Consider the following 21,589-nt stretch of genomic DNA (forward strand, 5'->3'; position numbering starts at 1 on the left):
CAGTCACTCCGGGAGCCGCAGGCTTGGTTTCTTATTAAAGAAAAATGATTTTGGTCATCATTTGGGTGTGTGTGTGTGTATGTGTGTGTGTGTGTGTGTGTGTGTGTGTGTGTGTGTGTGTGTGTTGGAAGGGGTGTTTATTGTTTCTGCAGACATATGTGTAATCTGTGCAGGTGTACATTTTCAGATATGCATAATGAAGACAGGTGTTGGAATTAACATGTGGATCCAATTTGACAGATATTTGTGGTTTTACGCATATAGTGACAGTCATTACACATATAAGTGCAGTCAGTATACAGCACTTTGTCTTCATTGGCTCATCTGAGTATGTGGGTATGTTGCAGTAACAGTGTGAGTATAGCAGTCAGCTTACTCGTTTGATGTAAACATGTATACACCTCAGTAGTTTTTTGCAGGCTTCTGAATGGCGTCTGCAACGTAAAATAGCAGTTTACAGTAATGAAAAGACATAATTCTGTGATTCTGTGATCCTACGTGCAGGGAGACACATTCACTACAACTCCCATAATGCTGCTCCTCACATGCTGAGGACGTGCTGGCTGTTTTATTACACGCTAACCCCTCTCTGGTTGTGCCGTCTCTGACCTGCGTCTCACCGCGTCGCCCCCTGTCCCTCCTCCAGAGAACTACAGCGTGAGCGGCCCGGAGGGGAAGTCGGACTCGGTGGCGTCTCTGCAGCCTCAGGCGTCTCTGGCCTCGGTGCGGAGCGGCTCCCCGGGGCCCAAGCGCTCGGGGAACACGCTGAAGAAATGGCTGACCAGCCCGGTGCGCCGCCTCAGTCACGGCAGCAACATCAAGAAGCTGCCGAGCAAACAGAAGCAGAAGAGAGACGGACGAAAGAGCATCGACCTGGGCCCACCGGGGACGCAGGACGAGCTGGAGGAGGTGAGGGCGGAGGGGTGGAGGGGTGGAGGGGTGTGGGGTGGAGGGGCGGAGGGGTCTGGGGTGGAGGGGTGGAGGCGTGGAGGGGTGGAGGGGTGTGGGGTGGATGGGTGTGGGGGCGGAGGGGTGGAGGGGTGTGGGGTGGAGGGGTGTGGGGGCGGAGGGGTGGAGGAGTGTGGGGTGGAGGGGTGGGAGATGGGTTCACGTTTGAAGTCCGTCTGACCTTATTCCTCACATAGTTTGTGGCTCCCGAGTTCGTCTTTCCCCTTTAAAATCACGTGGATCTGGTCATACAGTGTTCAGGGATTTTTTTTGTTTTTGAATGTTTTCAGGTTACTGGGTCTCGGCACATTAGTCATCCCCATGGCAACAGCACCTTGACAAGACTGTAAATATGACGTCCAGAACAGTGTCCTGCATATTAGTAACGTGATCCTTGTTTGGTCCTTGTGTAGAGGTTCTACATGGGAAGTCTCCGGTGTAAATGTGCACATGGGGGTGAGCACCATGTGGGTGGAGCTGTTTCTTCATCACACTCTGAGCACCATTGACTCATCACTGTTTGAGCAATGTTGGTGGATTAAACCAGCGTCTTATGGTCTATAAGCAGTGACTTATGCTCTAACCATACACAGCAGTGTTGCTCGCTAGCCTAGCTACTGACAATGACGTTTCCTGCTTCCCCTCATGTTTGTCACGTTATCACATTCAGTACACAGCACACACTACACTACTGATAACATACTGCATAAGTGTTTCCAGAAGCTTCTGAACAATGACTTGTGGATAAACTACGTAGGTCATATTATGTATATTGTGTATAGATTTCTGTGAAGTATATATATATGATTATAAGTCGTTTATTAGGCAGGCGCCGGTGACCAGCTTAACGTCGGGTCGTATCGACTCTTCTGTTCATTGACCGTCTCCGTTCTTTTTACACCATCAACATTTTGTGGTGAAAAGTGCCTCTTTGTTGTCCGTGCTGTGTGAGTGCGTTATTACGGCGCTGGGATGGCGGCAGCAGGCAGGGGCGGCGGCCCGGGCGACGGGGGGCAGATAGGAGAGTGGCGATTGGCCGAGCTGAGCAGGCCTGTGTGGTGGCCACTGTGACAACACAAAGAGGCTCTGTAGGAGCAGGAGATGTAGACCCTCCGACTCCATGACCCACATTAACCCTGACCTGCTCTCCCCTACTGAGGCCCGGAACCACAGCCAGTTAGCGGGAGCACGTTGTGGAATCCGAATGGGGTTCGGTAACGGGAACCCTGATGCCATTTCGGGTTGCTTTTCGTTTGGTTGTCACGTTCGTCATCTTTCGCTTGCTCTGCCGAAGACATAATGAGGTCTTCGGCAGAGATTGTAAGGCGTGTCCTCATAGAGCTGAAGGAGTTCTTTTAGGACTGACCTTTGTTTGACCTTTGTTTGAATAAGTGTCGTTACTTGTGTTTTCTCGTTCTCCTCTCATCCTGCAGAGGGTTAGGAAAGATGTAGTGCTCTCCAAGGCCTCGGGAATGCAGAGCGGAGGAGAGGAAGAACCAGAGGATGAATCCCACACTCCTCTCCCTCCACCCATGGAAATTATCAAGGATCCCTCAGCCCAGGAGGAGAAGGTATGGATGTAGACGCTACCACCCAGGAATACAACCTTAGCAGACAACAATACAGCAGTGGACTCCGGGTTCTCGACACAAGCAAGGGGTTAATGTCTTATGAATGGAGTCTGTCTTTGTAGGGCACTGGTAGAACACAGATGGTGAGTGTTAATGGCATGATCTTTGAATGCAGTACCTTAGACAGTGTCACTCAGTAAAGGCTCATAAAAAGACTTCATTGGTTTCTGCTTGTGCACACATTCTACACACACATGCTGCTACACACGCATGCTGCTACACACACATTCCAGTTTCGGGCTTTTTTTTTTGGTATTCTATTTTGTGTATTACTAGAGAAATTATGAAGATAACCTTAACTTCAGTCACCAAAAACACCATTAGAAGATGGTGTAAAATAGCCCTTTGTCCTTGGTGACCAGCTACAGTTCCATGAAGTATCAAAGCTTTCATGCTTTTCTATCATAATGGCTCTGCTTGGTCCCCACAAAGACCCACACATTCCCACACTCCCACAAGTCCATATCTGCTTCCTGGGAGTTAGCCACAGTGTGAATCTAGTGCGCGTGCACACACACACACACACACACACACACACACACACACACACACACACACTCACACACACCTCGCTAATTTTGCAATGCCTGTGACACTTTGTGGACCTCCCTGCCTTACAAACCGTTTGGCCGTTCAATACAAACTTTATGTGCATTGCAGCTAATTACCCAGTGTGAAACACACATACACCTTTGGTAATGTGGCCTATGGCTTGTTTACATGTAATTTTCCCATGAAAATATAATTCTCCTTGCATTGCCTGTTTGTATGTAAATTTACCAGTGATGCTGGTACAATATCATTTGACCTTCGCTGTACGGCCAAGACGGTTCTCATAATCCACTGAACACACCTCCATTTAGTTCTGAGTCAGCTGTGCCTTAAAGGAGAAAGGAACCTAGTTTTATATTTGACCCCTTTTAAATGTTTTTGTATGTTTTCTAGGCACCTCAGAATTTTTACTTGAATTACTTCAATTATTTTTTTCAAATAAAACTCCCCAAACCCCACTGCCCCCAAAAGGTTTTAGATGTTAATTCTGCCTTTTGCTTCGTTGGGGTCTCTGCATTCATCCGTGGTATCAGGACTACTTCCTACTTGTGCTTACAGAGCAAATAAGACTTGCAAAGTCTGTAAGCAAACAACATTTATGTAATAAATATATTTGCTGAAGAGTAAATGGAGAAGATTCTGATATAGGTCACACAAATTCTGGTATCAGTGTCAGTGTGCCATATCAGTTTGAGAATGTTGTTTCACTTATAGCTATAGTTGACAATAGAGCTTTTATACTGACAAATTAATTTGTACTAAGAGGGCATAATTTCATCATACTCTGTCTATTCCATTTGTGTCATTTTTACACTACCATTCATCAGTAGTGAAAAACCAAAGAATTGTTGGATCAGTACAAAAACTGGTTCACAAATATCAGTACAAAAACTGGTTCACAACTTCAAGACACATATAACAGAGATCAGACAAGATTCTGAATGAACGTCTCCTCTTAATGGTTGGGAGGCAGAGTCTAGCACCAGCATGGAGCATGTGGTTGGCCCCAGGGACTGCCATAGAGAATACCAAGATAAGGCACAACAGAGCAAACTGGAGCAATGCGTCACAAGCTCGTCTCATGAAATCAACGCCTTCTGTCCTCCTACCAAAGTGAACCCATTTCACTCGAGGGCTGAGCACTTCGTGGTTAACCGCCTGTCTCTCTTGTTCTCTCTCTCCCTCCTTATCTCCTCCCTGCCGTCCTCCCTAACTCTTCTTTGCTCTTTCCCCCCCGTGCCTTGCAGTCGTCTGTGCTGCTCAACGCGCGTCAGGGGTCTGCCGAGGTCCCCAGCGCCGCTGAGCTGGTCAGTGCTATAGAGAAACTGGTCAAAACCAAGATGGTAAGTGCTTGGGAAGACTGGACCGTGGACCAGTTTTAGACATCGCAAAAAAGCCGAGTGTCTGTCTACTAACCTCTTTCTGCTTTCATCGCTCCATTCGTGTTTCTTCCTGTTACTTTCTAACTATCGATATACGTGCGTAACTCCTCACGCCGTAACCTGTCATGCTTTTAAGCTTCTGTGTTTCGAATGTTGTAGTTATATGTCTATATGAATTGCTCTCTTTAGTAATTAATCATCTCAGGTTTTGGTATCATACTAGCAACGTTGATCTTACAACAGGCAAAACATCTAGCAAATGTTAGATCTTTCTTTGCTCACAGTGTGAGCCGATAAGGATGGGTTACAAATAAGTGTTTTCTCACATGTCCTCCTCTCTCCACAGTCATGGGCGGTTGGGAGGTCTTCCTTGTTGTGGAAGCTCGGAGTCTGATGATCTTTCTGCTCCAATGTTGTAGACTCTAGAAGGAGGACCGTACCCTAGTTTTGGCCCTACGATCCCAGTGGACCAGAGTCCCGTCCAGCCCAGGAACCTGGAGCTGGAGCAGAATGCCAAGGCACTCCGCGGACGCATGTAAGACCCGTCGACCCATGTAGCCTCCCAGTGTTCCCGTCACGTACCAGCAAGATCCTGTTGAGCAATTCTCATTTGTAATCTAATGGGAATCTTTTGTTGTCCCAGGTTCGTCCTGAATGAGCTAATACAGACAGAGAAAGACTACGTGAAGGATTTAGGCACCGTAGTAGAGGTGAGCAAGTGTTTCTGAAAGCAGACCAAGGCCGCTCTGCGGTTTATGGGTCACAAACAGGGCTCCCGCGTGGTTTTAGCAAAGAGTCTCACTAACATCACACAATCCAAAAGGCTATATTGGGCTTTTCTGTTTCTTTACAGGGTTTCATGAAGAAGATAGAGGAGAAAGGAGTCCCCGAAGATATGAAGGGAAAAGACAAAATAGTTTTTGGAAACATTCACCAAATCTATGACTGGCACAGGGAGTGAGTTCTGGTTCCCACATCTGCAACTTCACCCTCAGTTCTCTCTCTCTCTCATACGGCCTTTCGTGACATGCGATCATTTCTTTTTTACAGATTCTTCGTTGGGGAGCTGGAAAAATGCCTTGCAGATCATGAAAAACTGCCACAGCTTTTTATCAAGCACGTACGTAAGGCTTCTAGAGCACTGACTAATGGTGTTAGCCTGCCATGCTAAGTGTGTTAACTGGTGCAGTGTCTCTGCTGTTGTTTGCCATACAGGAGCGAAGGCTGCACATGTATGTGGTTTACTGCCAAAACAAACCCAGGTCAGAATTCATAGTGGCCGAATATGATTCATACTTTGAGGTAAATCCCACTTCCATTTCAGGGTTTTTTTTTCTGAAACAAATCGCAGAAAGAGACCAAGAATTGACCGTATTGTATATTTTGGATGATTAAACCGATGCTGAAGACCTCTTTCTTATTCTAATTTAGGCAGTTCAGCAAGAAATAAATTCAAGACTGAGCATAAGTGATTTTCTCATCAAGCCAATTCAGAGAATTACAAAATATCAACTCTTGTTGAAGGTAAATATCTGCCTCTGTATAGTAAACATGGGATACTCTAATGGGATAAGTCCCCTTGAAAGCATGTAGCTTATCTGCATTGTTTTTTAAACTCAAAGGACTTCCTACGGTACAGCAGCAAGGCAGGTCTTGATTGTCAGGACATTCAGGTGAGTTGGTATTATTACTAAATCACCACCATACTGTATGTCAGCCTTTAAAGTGGCTTCACTGGGGCTCTACTGGTCATTTACATGAATGCATGGCATGTTCCTAATTCTGCCTTATAGGAAGCAGTTGATCTAATGTCCCAAGTCCCTAAACTCTGCAATGACATGATGAACCTTGGCAGACTACAAGGCTTTGAGGTACTCAAATCACTGGACATCATCTAGTTTCTGCATGGCAGGGTTCTAACAAGCAGAAACACACAACAGGCAGAGTGCAGCAGTACTTGTCCTGTGCTTTGCAAAGTTGCTTTGAGACTCGTAACTTACCTCTTATCAATCATAAAGGTTCATATGGTAAACTGCTTTTCCAAATCAGCTACACTGTTCGTGCTGGTCATCTGTATAGTTATCAGTTATAGTCTAGTGTGGCTATCAGCACACAGAGAGCTTTGTGTAGGAGGCCCGTCATCCGGACCATTTATACCTCACTGCATCTCAGCAATGGAGAGATGAGTGATAAGGGCATTCCTGCCATACACGCTGCCACTGCGTGTGGGTTATATCTCCTCATATTGTGTTTTAACCTTCTGGTGTAGACGGTGATGACGGTAATAGAACTGACTGGATGGGGGGGGTAGAGACCTGATTGATCTGTTTATATAGCAGCGTTGACGCAGAGGTGCTCCGTAATACTCATGTGTTGACAGCTCGTCATGTGTTCTCCATTCCATATGTTAAGGACATAGTCAATAACTCTACCACCGGGGTGTGTGTGTGTGTGTTGGTGTGTATGTGTGTGTTGGTGTGTATGTGTGTGTGTGTGTGCGTGCGTGCGTGCGTGTGTGCGTGCGTGTGTGTGTGTGTGTGTGTGTGTGTGTGTACAGGGTAAGCTGACGAGTCAGGGTAAGCTGCTACAGCAGGAGACCTTCTTCGTGACGGAGCAGGACACAGGTGTTCTTTCTCGTAGTAAAGAGCGTAGGGTCTTCCTCTTCGAGCAGATCGTCATCTTCAGCGAACTTCTACGTAAAGGCTCCTCCACACCAGGCTATCAGTTCAAAAAAAGCATCAAGGTAAACTCAGTTTCAATGGCAAGAAAAAGTTGTATTCCAAGTTGTATGAGTTAGTAATGTATGCAAAGGGCCTATTTAATGTCATGTTATTTTGATTGTGTGTGTGTGTGTGTGTGTGTGTGTGTGTGTGTGTGTGTGTGTGTGTGTGTGTGTGTGTGTGTGTGTGCGCTCTAGGTGAGCTACCTGGCTCTGGAAGAACACGTGGATAATGACCCATGTAAGTTTGTGCTGACGAGTCGCGGGTCGTCCGAGCGTTTCACACTACAGGCGGCTAACACGGACATTAAGCAGGTGTGGGTGCACCACATCACGGAGCTGCTGGATGCCCAGAGCAACTTCCTGTCAGGTGAGCACAACTTCCTGTCAGGTGAGGACACTCTCACTGCAGTGCTGAGAGCAGCTCCGTGTGTCCGCTGGAGAGGAAACCGCTTTGAGTCCGTCATTTATGTGACATTTGCATCTTTTCTTTTTTACCGCTCCACTTTCAGGATGTATTTAAGCATGCATTACAGCTGTAGGCTTATTTTGCCATTGTGTGTGTGTGTGTGTGTGTGTGTGTGTGTGTGTGTGTGTGTGTGTGTGTGTGTGGTACACGTGCGTTTGTGCGTCTGCTTTTGTGTGTTTGTGTAGCTCTTCAATCCCCCATCGAGTATCAGAAGGAGAAGGGCGGCACCCACTCGCTCACGCGCAACTCCTCCAGCGGGGGGCGCAGTGGGCAGGCGGGCAGTAGACCCAGCTCCGCAGCGCTGGGCAGCCCGGAGAAGGCCCCTCTGTCCGGCCGCGCCTCCACCCCTCTGAAGTTACCTACCTCCAACGGCAGCCCCTGTTTCGAGCCTCACAGACACGAGAGCGCCAAGGTGCGTGCGTCTCTCTGCCCCCGCTTCCACTTCCTGCTTCGCAGCGAGCTACGGCAGCACCCCAACACACTTCCTTGTGTTTGAATAGTTCTCTCAGCCACCGGTTCCAAATGAACTGGAGGTATTTTTGGAGCTGAGAGGAATTTAGTGACTGCTGCTCTCTGCACAGCGTCACTGATCGTTTTGAAGATGATGTTGGAATGTGGTCTGTACTGCCATCATCATCATCATCATGTGTTCATTCTGTGATTGTTGTTGGTGTGTGCGTGCGTGTGCGTGTGTGTGTGTGTATGCGTGCGTGTGTATGCGTGCGTGCGTATGCGTGTGTGTGCGTATGCGTGTGTGTGTGTATGTGCGTGTGTGTATGTGTGTGTGCGTGTGTGTATGTATGTGTGTGTATGTATGTGTGTGTGTGTGTATGTGTGTGCATGTGTGTTCGTGTGTGTGCGTGTGTGTGTATATGTGTGTGTGCGCGTATGTGTGTGCGTGTGTGTGTATATGTGTGTGTGCGCGTATGCATGTGTGTGTGCGTGTTGTGTGTTCTTTCTTCTTGCAGCATGGTGGAGTTGGCTGTAATGGTATGTCATCCTCCATGATGGTAACTCAGGACTACAGTGCACTGAAGGAGAACGAGATCTGTGTCATGCAGGGCGAGATGGTGCAGGTGCTCGCAACCAATCAGCAAAACATGTACCTGGTCTACCGCTCGGCCAACAGCCAATCACCTGCTGCTGAGGGCTGGGTGCCTGGGAACATCCTCAGCCCACTCAGTAAAACGATCATAGACACTGCTGCTGACTCAAATATCAAGTAAGTGTCAATCAGCACTAACCGGAGCTCTGATTGGATGGTTAAACCAAGACTCTACCCCTTTGTGAATGCCCCTCCCATTTTGTTGGAACTAACCTGGATATGTTGGAACTTCTCCTTGGGGAGATGTTTAATTTTGTTTGTTTTTGTTTATTGTTTTTTATGTTGTTGTTGTTGTTGATCAAGTAAAAGGTGATTTGATGAAAGGACTGTAGAAAAGCCTGGCTTTGCTTTAGACAGAAGACAAAAGGAGTCTTACATCAATGTGGAAACTGATTTGTCTGGACTCTTATTTCTGTTTCTAACACCATGTTTTTGTTGTTTCTTTGGTTTTTGTTAATCAATTCTGAGAGATTACAATGATCACATAGGCTATCCGATGAACTTTGAATAGTTTCTCCTGATGGAGAAAGTTTATGTTATTGTCTATGGCAATTTTGTACAGATTATGTTGTTTAAATCTTATTTTCCAAATGTTCCATTCAGTTTTGTTCGTCTGTTTTTTTTCCCTTAATTAAATATGTTGCCCGTTTATTGTAAATACTTTTTTGTTGTTTACTCTTTTCAGTACATTCCTGTAAAAAGTCCTTTGCACTATTTAAGAGAACTCTTATTAATGAAGTCAGGTTTGTGCAATACAATGATAGTTGCAATGTTCAGCATTGTAGTTAACTAATAGTTTTAAATGTATTATTTTAAATATGTAAAATAAAATTTTGACATGAGCATGACTTAACAAGTCATTTTATCTTGCTTTTCTTAGTGAGAAATATTAGTCAATTGAGCTGCTGCTGTCACATTCTCAATCAGCTCAATGGTCTGGACCCTTTATAAATGATCAATTACATGCTACACTGGCATGTGTCAGAACTATTATGCTATTTTAATTTGTTATTTTTATTTATGCATTTTCTTGATCTTGTAGTGTGTAGTCTCTTAATTTGTGTTTGTACTAACCCCGCTGGTCCGTGACAGTAGAGGTTTGTGTGTGACGCAGCGTTGTGCATTACAGCATTACTGTTGCATGGTGAACTTCTCAGCCACGCTGATGTAGGCTCACGAGAGCTGTGCTGCTCTTCACAAACCACCGTGTCCACCGTGGTGTAAGAACACTACAGCTGATCTATGGGATCAGTACCTGTAGGAGAACCCCAACATTATGGCTTACGTTTGGCTGAAAGCCACTGTTTACCTTATTTTGTACGCGTTGATTTCCCTTCATTTGTGTTTGTCATGGGCAAGAAGAAGTAAGAGACATATCCATATGTATTGCTACCATTGATGTGTTAATGCTGCGATGAGCAGAAAGTGATGCATTTCATTTGTGGCTGATGAATGTGTCACGGTTCCCGTCAGCCCCTCAGTGAGTCCTTCAGTAGACTGAGTGGTTTTCCTGCCGCCGTGTCCTCACTGCGAGGAAGGTTTGACTTGGTCATGTTTTAACACAACAGGAAGTCGCTCTCGTGGAACACACTCCGTGCCCGCAAGCGCGCTGAGAAGGAGGGCGCGGGGAAAAGTGACCCAAAGGTTGAGAATGGATCACGTAAGCCTAAGGACATTCTCAGCAGCAAGGTCAATGTGAAAGTGAGTAAGAGGGGGTGTGTTTGGTGCACCGGGAAGTGCTGTGTGTGTGTGGGTGTGTGTGTGTGTATGCACCCTCACCTGTGTGTAAAACAACAACACGAACAGACGCCCTGGCCGGATTTTGGTTTGCTCACCGAAAGCATGGTGGACACTGGTGCTAGATAGTTATAATCACTGGGAAAAAGAACACTTTAAAATATACTTAAAATAAATGTTTTATATGGAGCATGTCTTACTATCTTGCTGAAGTCAAATAATTAAATATAATCAAGTATAATTAAAATAGCTATTTAAAGCATGCTTTTTATGAATAGGCTTTTTAATAAAGTATTAACAAAATATTTCCAATAATTTTTTAGTCTGTACTTTCCTCTCTCATACAGCCTACATTAACACAATTAATGACTAATAAATCGTGTGTGTACCAGTGAGAGAGGTCTGTAAACCTCCTACTGTAACAAGCAGCCATGATTGACCTCGCACTGTGTTGAGGTGCTGTGCTGTTTGCGGCTATGGAAGGCGCAGCTGCCAGCTGCCTAACGCTGGTCTCTCTCTCTCTCTCCTCGTGAACCACAGGAGTCTCACAGCTCAGAGGAATCAGAATGTGAGGATGAACTAGACCCCAAAACTAGCATGGAGGTAGAACATCGACATGCCCCGTAATGCATGCTGCCTTCGTATAGTGTGTAGCGCTAGTAATGTGGTCATATTCTGTTTCCGTACGAGCAGAGAGCAAAACCTCAAGGAAAAATCCTTGATAATGTACAAAAGTAAGCATATCAAGGAAAGGTATGAGGAAAATGTTATTATATGACTCTGAAAGGGTTGGGAAATTGGAAATTAATAATGTAAGTATTGGCCTATCACTGTATAGTGATGTCTCATGATCGCCACCTAGTGGACTAGTAGTAGTAGTGAAGTTCAAATGGAAATTAGTCCTAATGCGAAGCAAAAAAGTTCTCTCTCTCTCTCTCTCTCTCTCTCTCTCTCTCTCTCTCTCTCTCTCTCTCTCTCTCTCTCTCTCTCTCTCTCTCTCTCTCTGTGTCTGTGTCTGTCTGTCTGTCTGTCTAACACATAATGTAACACTCCTTCCGACAAAGAATACATAGAATAATTGTATAGTATGGCTGTCACTGGAGATATTCAGATCTTATCTTCAGGAAATTACTCCATCATAATGCTCATTTTTCTGTTTCACAGTTAATGAATCCCAATTTTATTCAAGAAGGTAAGCTTGTGTGTGAGCTTGTGATGTGTGATCATATCTGTGTCGAATCTCTTTCAACATGCGACTATTTTGAAACTCTTTTCTTTAATCTTTTTTATTATTTATCCATGTATTTACATATGAAGCCATGTAAAACGACAGTGTATTTTTCTAATCTTAATGCCTTAATCGTTTTTCAATGGTAGTCATCTTCAATAGTCAATGTTCAGTGATGTAGTCCTAAAGCTTCTGCTGATGTGCTTGTGCCATGAAGTGCCTCCAGAGTTCCTGATCGCGCTGGCTGATGTCACGTGTGCCCTGGGGGAAACTGTGGTCTTGTGCTGTAAAGTGTGCGGCCGCCCCAAACCCACTATCACTCTGAAGGGCCCGGACCAGAATCCACTGGTCAACAACAACCGCTTTACCATTGACATCAGGTATTCATGCAGTGTAGGGTTTCTGTGTTAAGAAGCTCATGAAGAAGACTAAAACCAATTCAAACAAACATTTTTAATAAAACAAATATTTTAATATCAGTATGCTTTGAACATGGTGTCAACATTATGAATGAGAGGATCCTGTTAAGCACATCAACCAATTGTAGGCACTGTTATTGTATTTATTCTAATAAATGTGTTTTACATTACTAAATCAGGTCAGTGCTGATTTCATCAAGATTTTATGAGAATTTTTTTCATATTTTGTCTTCTGTATTTCTTTTGAGCCTAAATGCTCAAGGAACTATACAATGTGCTTTTTGCAAACTAGAAAAACCTCTAGTATATTTGGTTGGTTGTTGTTTTTAATGCTGTGGTGCAACATCTGTTGGGCCTGCTCTGTTTCCAGGGACACGGGTGATATTCTGCTGAAGATCTGTAACCTGATGCCCCAGGACACTGGCATCTACACCTGCGTTGCCGTCAACGACCACGGAACCGTCTCGACCTCCGCCTCGATTAAAGTGCAAGGTACGGTGGGTAAAAAAAAAAAAAACATGCTGGACTCATTCTCGTTCTCCACCCGAACGTTCATGTGGTCTATTCACCCGCCTGGACATCGGTTGGAGTGGTTGGAGGCTCGTGTGTTTCCAAGAAGTGAAGTGTGTCATTCCAACATTTTCCCAGCAGGGTTCAGTGTTGGTTAATAAAGGAGGATGGGTGTGGCTTATACACAGACATGTCATCTTATTGCTGCTGGTCTGATTTGGCTTTGGAAGGTGTTCCAGCGGCGCCGGTGCGGCCAGTGGCCCAGGAGGCCAGCAGCACGGCAGTGGTGGTGCACTGGGCCCCCCCCGCCAGCTCAGGGAACTGCGCCATAACCAGCTACACCGTGGAGTACAGACAAGAAGGTAGCGTGCGCATCTCCACCCCACTGCCTTCACCACGCGCGTGGTGCCATACATGTGCGGGCTGCTCGGACCTTGTTCTGTTCGGAATAAGGACCGAATGATCTTCAAGCCATGTCATGGATCAGGGAGCCTTATGCTGATGGCGTAAGTCAAGGTTTTAGAGATTGTGCATTGGTGAAGAGATCTCAGCTGCCTTTCAGGATGGACTCGTGAGAGTAGGGCCCTTGCTCCGTATGTGCTGTGTGCACTGAGAGGCTTAGACTGAGAGGTTAGCATTTTCTTCAAAGAGTGCTCAAGAGCTGAAGTGACCACTTTCTACCTGAGTGGTCACTAAATGACAACATGCCATTCTAGCCCTAATTCTAATAGAAACCAATATGGGGCTGTATTTTCTATAAGTAGCAGTTTGAGGTGCACAAATTAAGGAGCATAATGGTTCAAGCTCATAGTTTCCTCCCAGTGTGTAATTTGTGCTAAAATAAAATGTGCGTGTGTGTGATGTGCGTGCGTGCACATGTGTGTGTACCTGTGTAAATGCATGCGTGTGCATTTGCAGACTCCCTGGTCTGGCAGCAGTCGGTAATATCCACAGCAGATGTGTGTGTGAAGATTGAAGATCTCATTCCGGGTGGGCACTACCAGTTCCGAGTCCGTGCCAGTAACCCGTGGGGCATCAGTGCACCCAGCGAGCCCTCTAACATGGTCACACTACCGAGCTGTGGTAGGTGCATGCACTCTTCTCGAACATGAGCCCATGAATCGTACCTTTCAGTATTGGGATGGCCAGCACCCCATTGCGTTCGCAATGTAATGTTTTCGATATCTTCCCTCTCCACGAACACGGCTGAATGAAGTTTCGACTTACGACGGAACAGGAATACAATGGAAAGACAACTTTGAGTCACTGTTTACAGAAATCTGTGAAATTGGAAGGTACACTGTTACACTGTTCTGCTCCAACTTGTGTGTGAAGTGTGAAATCGTTTCGACACTGTTTGGCAGCCAAGCTCAACCCTTCTCTCTCGCTCTCTCTCCACACTTCCTCTCTGATTTCAGGGGCCGGTTCTCTGTGGTGAGGAAATGTCTACAGAAGGCCACTAAGAAGGAGGTTGCGGTGAAGTTTGTCAACAAGAAGATGCAGAAGAAAGAGCAGGTGGCGCACGAGGCCGATCTCCTGAAACACGTCCAGAACCCTCAGCTGGTCTCGCTGGCTGACACCTACGAATCGCCAACGGCCTACATTCTAGTCCTAGAGTTGTACGTTTGACAAGCCCAGAAACCTCAAAACACGATAATTGCAGAGCAAGTAGCAATCCTGCTCACCAATAAATGTGCTTATTTGGCACGCTGTGTCCAGGTTGGAGGGGGGGCGTTTGCTGGACTACCTGGTGGCCCATGATGAACTGATGGAAGAGAAGGTCGCCTTCTTCGTTAAAGACACCCTGGAGGCATTACAGCACTTGCACACCTGCAAGGTGGCTCATCTGGACCTGAAGGTGAAGTTTCCAAACATTTAATTCATGTCTTTGATTAAATCAGTCTTCAATCAATCTGTCAATGATCCAAGTGTGAAACTGTCCATTAAAACCCTCCTATTCTGTGCATTCTTGCAAAACAGCAGTTATGTTTAGGGTCACTTTAACCCTGGTGCATGTTTAATTGTTCAAAAGATGTCTGAAACCAAAAAAATCCTAACAAACAGTGTGAATATTTAATTACTAACTACATTACTAATTATTCTATCAATATTTAGTGCAATGGTGTTACTTACTTGTAACAGGTAATGGTTCAATTAGGATCGTTTTTCATAAAAATTTGAAAATTCCCATGTTCAAACTATGATACCAAACACACACAACACTCTAATACACTTATACACACACACACACACACAAACACACTCTCATACACACACAAACACACACACACACAATTGTACACACACAATTGTACACACACACATACACACACACATACACACACACATACACACACACACACACACACACACACACACACACACACACACATACACACACACAAATTAAAAAAATAAAAATTTTAAAAAAGGGTCAAAAATTTTTTAAAGGGTCAAATTTACCTGAACAGTATCTATGTGATATAAACATGCAGGGGGTGGTTGCAAATATCTGACATGAATTATTTTCATATAATATGTTGATTACACTAATTAACCCTAGCAGAAGAAGTTTCATACTGAAAAAATGATTTTAAATAGTTTTCCTACATCTTCAAACTTTGAAAAGGGTCAAATTGACCCACAACACGATAGGAGGGTATATCACACAACTATCTACAAGAGTATATTATGATATATAGTGAGTATAGTAATAGTATAATAATACTAGAAACATCACAGTTTCACAAGGGGTTCACAAGCACTTTGTCTTTTTTTGTGTTTGTTTATTAATTGTCTTATACATGTTTCTGTTTTTTAGCCTGAGAACCTGATGGTTGATCTGCACAAGCCGGTACCATGTGTGAAGTTGATAGATTTTGGCGATGCAGTGCTGATATCGGGCCATCGTTACGTTCACCTCCTCCTGGGAAACCCTGAGTTCGCTGCTCCAGAGCTGATCCAGGGAATGCCGGTGTCCGTATCCACAGATGTGTGGAGCGTGGGGGTGCTGGCCTACGTCATGCTCAGCGGCGTCTCCCCGTTCCTGGACGAGAGCCTGGAGGAGACGTGCGTCAACATCTGCAAGTTGGACTTCTGTTTCCCGGACGAGTACTTCTGTGGCGTGAGCCAGGCCGCGAGGGACTTCATCACGTCGACGCTGAGCCAGGACCCCAGGAGGCGGCCGAGCTCGTGCACGTGTCTGCAGCACCCATGGGTGAGTGCGCACAGCGCGGACTACTCCAAAACGCCGCTGGACACGGCCAGGCTGGCCTCCTTCATCGACAGGCGCAAACAGCTGCACGACGTCCGACCCGTCACCAATATTAAGGGCTTGGTCACCAGCAGTATGGGCCACACGATATGAGAGTGGGTGTTTTCTCCGAGCAAACCCGCTCGGGGACAGGGCGACATGCGTTGTAGAATGTCATACCAAAATGTGTTTTACTGCATACAAAAGCACGGGTTCGGTTCGCATATGGTTTTTCAGATGTATAACAGGGGTTCACCGCTCTGGACCAGCAAGACTGTAGACCTGGTAATCTAAGGCTGGGCTTTTACAGTGAAGTTGCCAGTGTTGTAGTCATTTGTAATGAAAGCTGGAAAGACTCACAATCCTGTGTTGGGAATCCCTGGTCTACTTCTGAAATGAGGTCTGTTCACTGATGTATTACAGGACTGTCCTACAATAAGACACATCGCTGTGGGAATCCGCTCTCAAAGTTAGCAATTTAAATCTCAGAGCGTGAAGACAATTTAGTTTAACCTTTGAATGTACAGTAATAGAGAATGTGGTTTGCCATTCTGCTGTACTGATTGAAGAGAAATTTAGCACTGTTTTTTTTAGAAAATGCGTTGTCTGTAGATATAGGGCAGCAGATATTTTTACAGGTTCAATATGACAGTAATGGAAATATATAGGATATTAATGGTTTGAATTTTCTGCATGGCCAGTATGGTTCTAGATGCACTGGGTTTACACATCACACAGTTTTATGATAGATTATCTGTCTTTATGATAGATTATCTATAGAAGTCTTTAGTTTCTGATAATAAATCATTTGATTGTTCCAATCATATCTAAATTAATGATTTTGAAACTTTTTGCAATGCCTTTGAACAGGAAGTGACATAATTATTGTAAAATTTAAGTATTTGTCCCTATTTGTTATATTTCAAAATAAAAGTTATTTTAATTATTTGAATACTTATTTGTCTATGCTGATTAGACATTGTTAATTCCAACCCAAATCAGTGTTAGAGAACAGGAGAACAAACCCTAAGCCTTAAATATATTTATTCCCTTTATACCATGTTTATATTATTTAATTGTGTTTGTATTTTTTTACATTTATAGCTGTTTGTTATATGGTTTATGTTGTGTTTACTTTCAGATTTCCATATTTGACATTTTATGCTGTTTTGTGTAGTGTTATTGTAAAAATGAATAACCTGAACACTTCCTCTGAAGGTAACTCAAATTTTGACACAACTAAAGTATATGTACTCTCATCTCTTCAGAATGTTTAAATACAAACACCAACTTCAATGAGTCAGCATTGTTTAATGTATGTAAGTGTATATATTTACTTGACATGAACAAATCATTTGTGCTCATTCTGTATATGTTCAAAAGTTACCTTACCTTCACCGAATTGTCAGGATTGAGGATAGCCTGCTCATTATCAGATTTAAACATTGACAGTGAGACAGTCAATCTTGAATAGATCTTTAAAAACACATAAAATGATAATAGTGGGAGGACTTTACATGAAACAGGGAAAATGTATCAACCTAAACCAGTTTATTGGCTGTGTTATATCATACCATTCTCACTTTTGTCACAGAACACAGAGAAATGCAATATGTCTACCTTGACGATAAGCACCATAGTAACAAATGCCATGACAGCATGACGGAGACTACAGCAATGGATTCTTAATCTCTTCAGTATTTCATGTTCAATTCAAAATGAACACGCTACCTACTCTGTGGTATGATGCTTCTCTGCTACACCTAACATTTGCTAGTTATGTTTGCTTTGTAACACAATGGCATCAGTATTTTAATTCAGCGTATTCCGCAAACAGCAAAATCCTGCCTTTGTCATTTTAGTCATACTGATAGTGTTGTACATAACTCTCTGTGTGCAATTTGCATACCAAAATGTCCTTTCGTGAATCATATGGGCTGTTTGTTTGTTACTGGATGTTTAATAAACAGTGCTTGTTTTTAGATTTAAAAAACTTTCAGTTGTGTCTTTTAATAGGAATAATGTGAAAAAATTAATAATTGTTTTACAGTGTTACTTGAAAGTATGTGGATCCTTTACAATTTTTTATATTTCTGCACATATATGACCTAAAACATCATAAGTCCTAAAAGGAAATAAAGCAAGCCCACTTAAATGAGATTTTATTAAAAATGTATTTATTAAAGTATTTCTTTCTTAAACCAAAAAGTACATTGTTGGTCTCATCTGTCATTTTCCCAGCAGTCTGCTGGCTGGTCTGTATTCTGTAGCGGAGGTCTTTCTGGAGTGCAGTGGCTTTCTCCTTCTCATTCACATCATTGTCCTCCTATTGTCTTCTAATGGTGAACTCATGAACATTAACATCATTCAATGCGAGAGGCCTTTATTTGCGGATTTACCCTGGGTTCCTTCTTGACCCTATGGATTAGTATCCACCTTGCTCTTGGAGTGATATTTGTTGCATTATCACTAATGCGGAGGCTAACTGGCTGACACGAGTCCAAACCCTTTAGATATAATTTAAAAACCCTTTAGGCATGATTTTGCCACTTTTTCTAGCCTGATGAACATCAACAACTCTTTTTCTGAGGTGTTCCTGTGATCGTTCCATTTTACACTTCCACAAATGTGCTTGAAGATCAGTCTGTGATACTGATTTTGTTTAACATCTTATTTATGCATAGAATATAGCAAAATATAATATTTTAATGGACTCACAAATGTTCAAGCATGGCTGGACCCAGGCTTCATTCATTTCAGTTATTGGTATTTATATTTAGACACTTGGATTATATGGTATTTGTGTGGTAGTTTTTGTAGCTGCAGTGTGTATTTGGGTATAGTACAAAATGAAACATAATGTGATTGAAAAGCTGAATTTGTTCAATTCAGCATGTCAGCAAGTCATGTGGCCTTTCTTAATGGACTTCTGCTTTTCAGAAGGTGGAGTTAGTTCATCAGGATCTGATCCAACAGGAGTATCTGAACATGTGGTGTGAGACTTTGGATGATGCTCGTAATTAAACCACAGGCTGCTTTGGAATTCCTTTTCTAGTAACCTGAGGACTCTTTATAGTCTTAACATATTTAAGAGAATGATTAGATATATCTTCTGGCAGAAGGTTTAATCTTTATTCAAATATTACTATTATTATTATCCTTTAGAAGAGATTTGGTCTGATATTTGGGTAGAGGTGCTTGTTTCAAGACTATATGTCACCATTTCCCTTTATATTAGAGAGAGAAAAATGTCAAAATCTTAGGATTAGCTCTCAGGTTGGCGTTTCAACTGGAGTTGAAAGTGTAGAAACCACAAAGTGCAGCGCAAGAGAAGCAATGAAGAAAACAGATACTACTACTACTACTACTTCTACTACTACTACTACTACTACTGATAATAATACTACTAATAATAAAATACTACTACTATTACTATTACTACTACTACTACTAATAATAATAATGTTTATTTATAACGTTACTACAAATAGTTATTTGATATCATCACTGTTGTTATACAAACTTGTTTTGTATATTGGAACATTTCCTTTGCCAAAAATTGGCAGATTTTTAAAAAGTAAGAATTCATGTATCTTGCGCACAATTCCTTGTCAGTTCTCGGGCTTGGCCGTGTCATAGACATGCACCAAACTTGTAGTGTTGAATATTATTAACAGACATTCACCTAAAAATAGAATGTGCGTGGTCATGCCAGATAAGTCACGTCTCAGCTACGCCGCCAGCTGATTAACCGAGTATACTCGCTGGAGTGGGTTGCGCCATGTTGTCGGATCAGGCGCGTCATGACGCCGTGTTGTCGCGAGAAACGCCGAGATCACAGCAACAAGACAACAAAAATACATTCAGGACAACAAGTCAGAGTGAATGATGGCGGCGTCGCTGTTCCGCCGGGATAAGAAAGCCACGGCCGCTCGTCTGAAGGCGGATCTCAATCGAACTGACAACAGCTCTGGTGTCCGGCAACTTCAGGAATTGCTGGACAATGTTCTCGATCCGGAGAAGCCAGCGGCAGACACGGAGGCCCTGGACTGGTGTCGGTGTCTGCTGGCCGGGGGGGACGGGTACGAGCACTTCTGCGAGGCCGTCCGCTCCTACGATAACGCCGCCCTCTGCGGTTTGGTCTGGACCGCGAATTTCGTCGCCTACCGATGTCGGACCTGCGGGATCTCGCCCTGCATGTCACTCTGTGCAGAGTGCTTTAACAACGGGGATCACTCGGGCCATGATTTTAATATGTTCCGGAGTCAGGCCGGCGGGGCCTGCGACTGTGGAGACGGGAATGTCATGCGAGAGAGCGGGTAAGTTCGGCTCGGGGTCGGACAGTTGGGGCTAGCGAGCTAGGTACCGAGGGGTAGCCTGTTAGCCTACATGACTGTTATTAGAAAGCCTACATGACTGTTATTAGAAAGCCTACATGACTGTTATTAGACAGCCTACATGACTGTTATTAGACAGCCTACATGGCTGTTATTAGACAGCCTACATGGCTGTTATTAGACAGCCTACATGGGTTTTATTAGACTGCCTACATGGCTGTCATTAGACTGCCTGCATGGCTGTCATTAGACTGCCTGCATGGCTGTCATTAGACTGCCTGCATGGCTGTCATTAGACTGCCTGCATGGCTGTCATTAGACAGCCTGCATGGCTGTCATTAGACAGCCTGTATGGCAGTCATTAGACAGCCTGCATGGCAGTCATTAGACAGCCTGCATGGCAGTCATTAGACAGCCTGCATGGCAGTCATTAGACAGCCTGCATGGCAGTCATTAGACAGCCTGCATGGCAGTCATTAGACCGCCTGCATGGCTGATTTATAGACCGCCTGCATGGCTGATTTATAGACCGCCTGCATGGCTGTTATTCTGTGATTTCAGAAAAGAGCCTGTAATGTTACCTGATGTCGTTCTGTTTGGTGGGTGATTTTGGGGATAATTATATTGAAATGAATGTGTCATGAGAACTGGGATGGTTGAACCAAATAGTACCCAGCTAGCTGTCCTAGAGTGCTTAGTTCACTTAGCTGTGCTAGATAGCCAAGCTAACCCAGGGAGCACTGCTAGCCCAGCTAGCCCAGGGAGCACAGTTAGCCCAGGGAGCACAGTTAGCCCAGGGAGCCCAGGGAGCACAGCTAGCCCAGGGAGCACAGCTCGCCCAGGGAGCACTGCTATCACCAGCTAGCCCAGAGAGCACAGCTAGCCCAGGGAGCACAGCTAGCTGCTGCCTTACTGAGTATCAAAAGTCTAGTTTATTTTTAACCTACGGCGGGGCCACTGACAGGTCTTACCTCTACTTCTGACACCAGACGTTTTTACTCACACCCTGTGAATGTTTTTGCAAGATATTTGACCTGGCAAATAATACATTATTGATTAGTCACATATTTTCCAATGCCACTTACTTATCACTTTTTTCCAGTACCTTTTTTGTTTCTTTATTTATTATATATATTTTTTCCTTGACTCTGGTGCACTAGCACAGTACTTTGCTTTAAAACACCAGGATGAGATATTGCCGTGTTCCCGTCTGGTTTGTCGGTCATAATGATGATTTATGGCCCAGCTGGCACTTACTAATCGCATTGTGGTCCATGAAAGAAGACGCAGCCACTGGTG

At 44.1% G+C, this 21,589-nt stretch overlaps 2 protein-coding genes across 5 annotated transcripts in view; both read left to right on the forward strand.

Annotated features, from left to right (window-relative positions):
* Positions 1 to 18,161, forward strand: part of kalrna (kalirin RhoGEF kinase a) — a 151,555-nt gene extending 133,394 nt beyond the window's left edge. The window contains exons 35-60 of one of the 2 annotated variants that reach the window (XM_077002742.1): positions 647 to 909; positions 2,382 to 2,519; positions 4,379 to 4,474; positions 4,933 to 5,048; positions 5,157 to 5,223; positions 5,367 to 5,470; positions 5,564 to 5,633; positions 5,729 to 5,815; positions 5,945 to 6,037; positions 6,136 to 6,186; positions 6,307 to 6,384; positions 7,071 to 7,256; positions 7,431 to 7,602; positions 7,887 to 8,113; positions 8,670 to 8,923; positions 10,375 to 10,507; positions 11,084 to 11,146; positions 11,708 to 11,735; positions 11,989 to 12,151; positions 12,561 to 12,682; positions 12,931 to 13,062; positions 13,619 to 13,783; positions 13,917 to 13,995; positions 14,119 to 14,319; positions 14,420 to 14,558; positions 15,522 to 18,161. In XM_077002742.1, the coding sequence (XP_076858857.1) occupies positions 647 to 909; positions 2,382 to 2,519; positions 4,379 to 4,474; positions 4,933 to 5,048; positions 5,157 to 5,223; positions 5,367 to 5,470; positions 5,564 to 5,633; positions 5,729 to 5,815; positions 5,945 to 6,037; positions 6,136 to 6,186; positions 6,307 to 6,384; positions 7,071 to 7,256; positions 7,431 to 7,602; positions 7,887 to 8,113; positions 8,670 to 8,923; positions 10,375 to 10,507; positions 11,084 to 11,146; positions 11,708 to 11,735; positions 11,989 to 12,151; positions 12,561 to 12,682; positions 12,931 to 13,062; positions 13,619 to 13,783; positions 13,917 to 13,995; positions 14,119 to 14,319; positions 14,420 to 14,558; positions 15,522 to 16,067 (3,773 nt within the window). In that variant the 3' untranslated portion in view covers positions 16,068 to 18,161. The remainder of the gene's footprint in view (positions 1 to 646; positions 910 to 2,381; positions 2,520 to 4,378; positions 4,475 to 4,932; positions 5,049 to 5,156; positions 5,224 to 5,366; positions 5,471 to 5,563; positions 5,634 to 5,728; positions 5,816 to 5,944; positions 6,038 to 6,135; positions 6,187 to 6,306; positions 6,385 to 7,070; positions 7,257 to 7,430; positions 7,603 to 7,886; positions 8,114 to 8,669; positions 8,924 to 10,374; positions 10,508 to 11,083; positions 11,147 to 11,707; positions 11,736 to 11,988; positions 12,152 to 12,560; positions 12,683 to 12,930; positions 13,063 to 13,618; positions 13,784 to 13,916; positions 13,996 to 14,118; positions 14,320 to 14,419; positions 14,559 to 15,521) is intronic. The other variant, XM_077002744.1, reaches the window with a different exon arrangement.
* Positions 18,162 to 19,786: 1,625 nt separating this feature from the next.
* The window catches only part of ubr3 (ubiquitin protein ligase E3 component n-recognin 3), a 47,817-nt gene continuing 46,014 nt past the window's right edge, over positions 19,787 to 21,589 (forward strand). For all 3 annotated transcript variants that reach the window (XM_077002745.1, XM_077002747.1, XM_077002746.1), the window contains exon 1: positions 19,787 to 20,272. In XM_077002745.1, coding sequence (XP_076858860.1) covers positions 19,839 to 20,272 — 434 coding nt within the window. In that variant the 5' untranslated portion in view covers positions 19,787 to 19,838. The remainder of the gene's footprint in view (positions 20,273 to 21,589) is intronic.

This window comes from Brachyhypopomus gauderio, chromosome 4, assembly GCF_052324685.1.
Source record: "Brachyhypopomus gauderio isolate BG-103 chromosome 4, BGAUD_0.2, whole genome shotgun sequence".
Taxonomy (NCBI): Eukaryota; Metazoa; Chordata; class Actinopteri; order Gymnotiformes; family Hypopomidae; genus Brachyhypopomus; species Brachyhypopomus gauderio.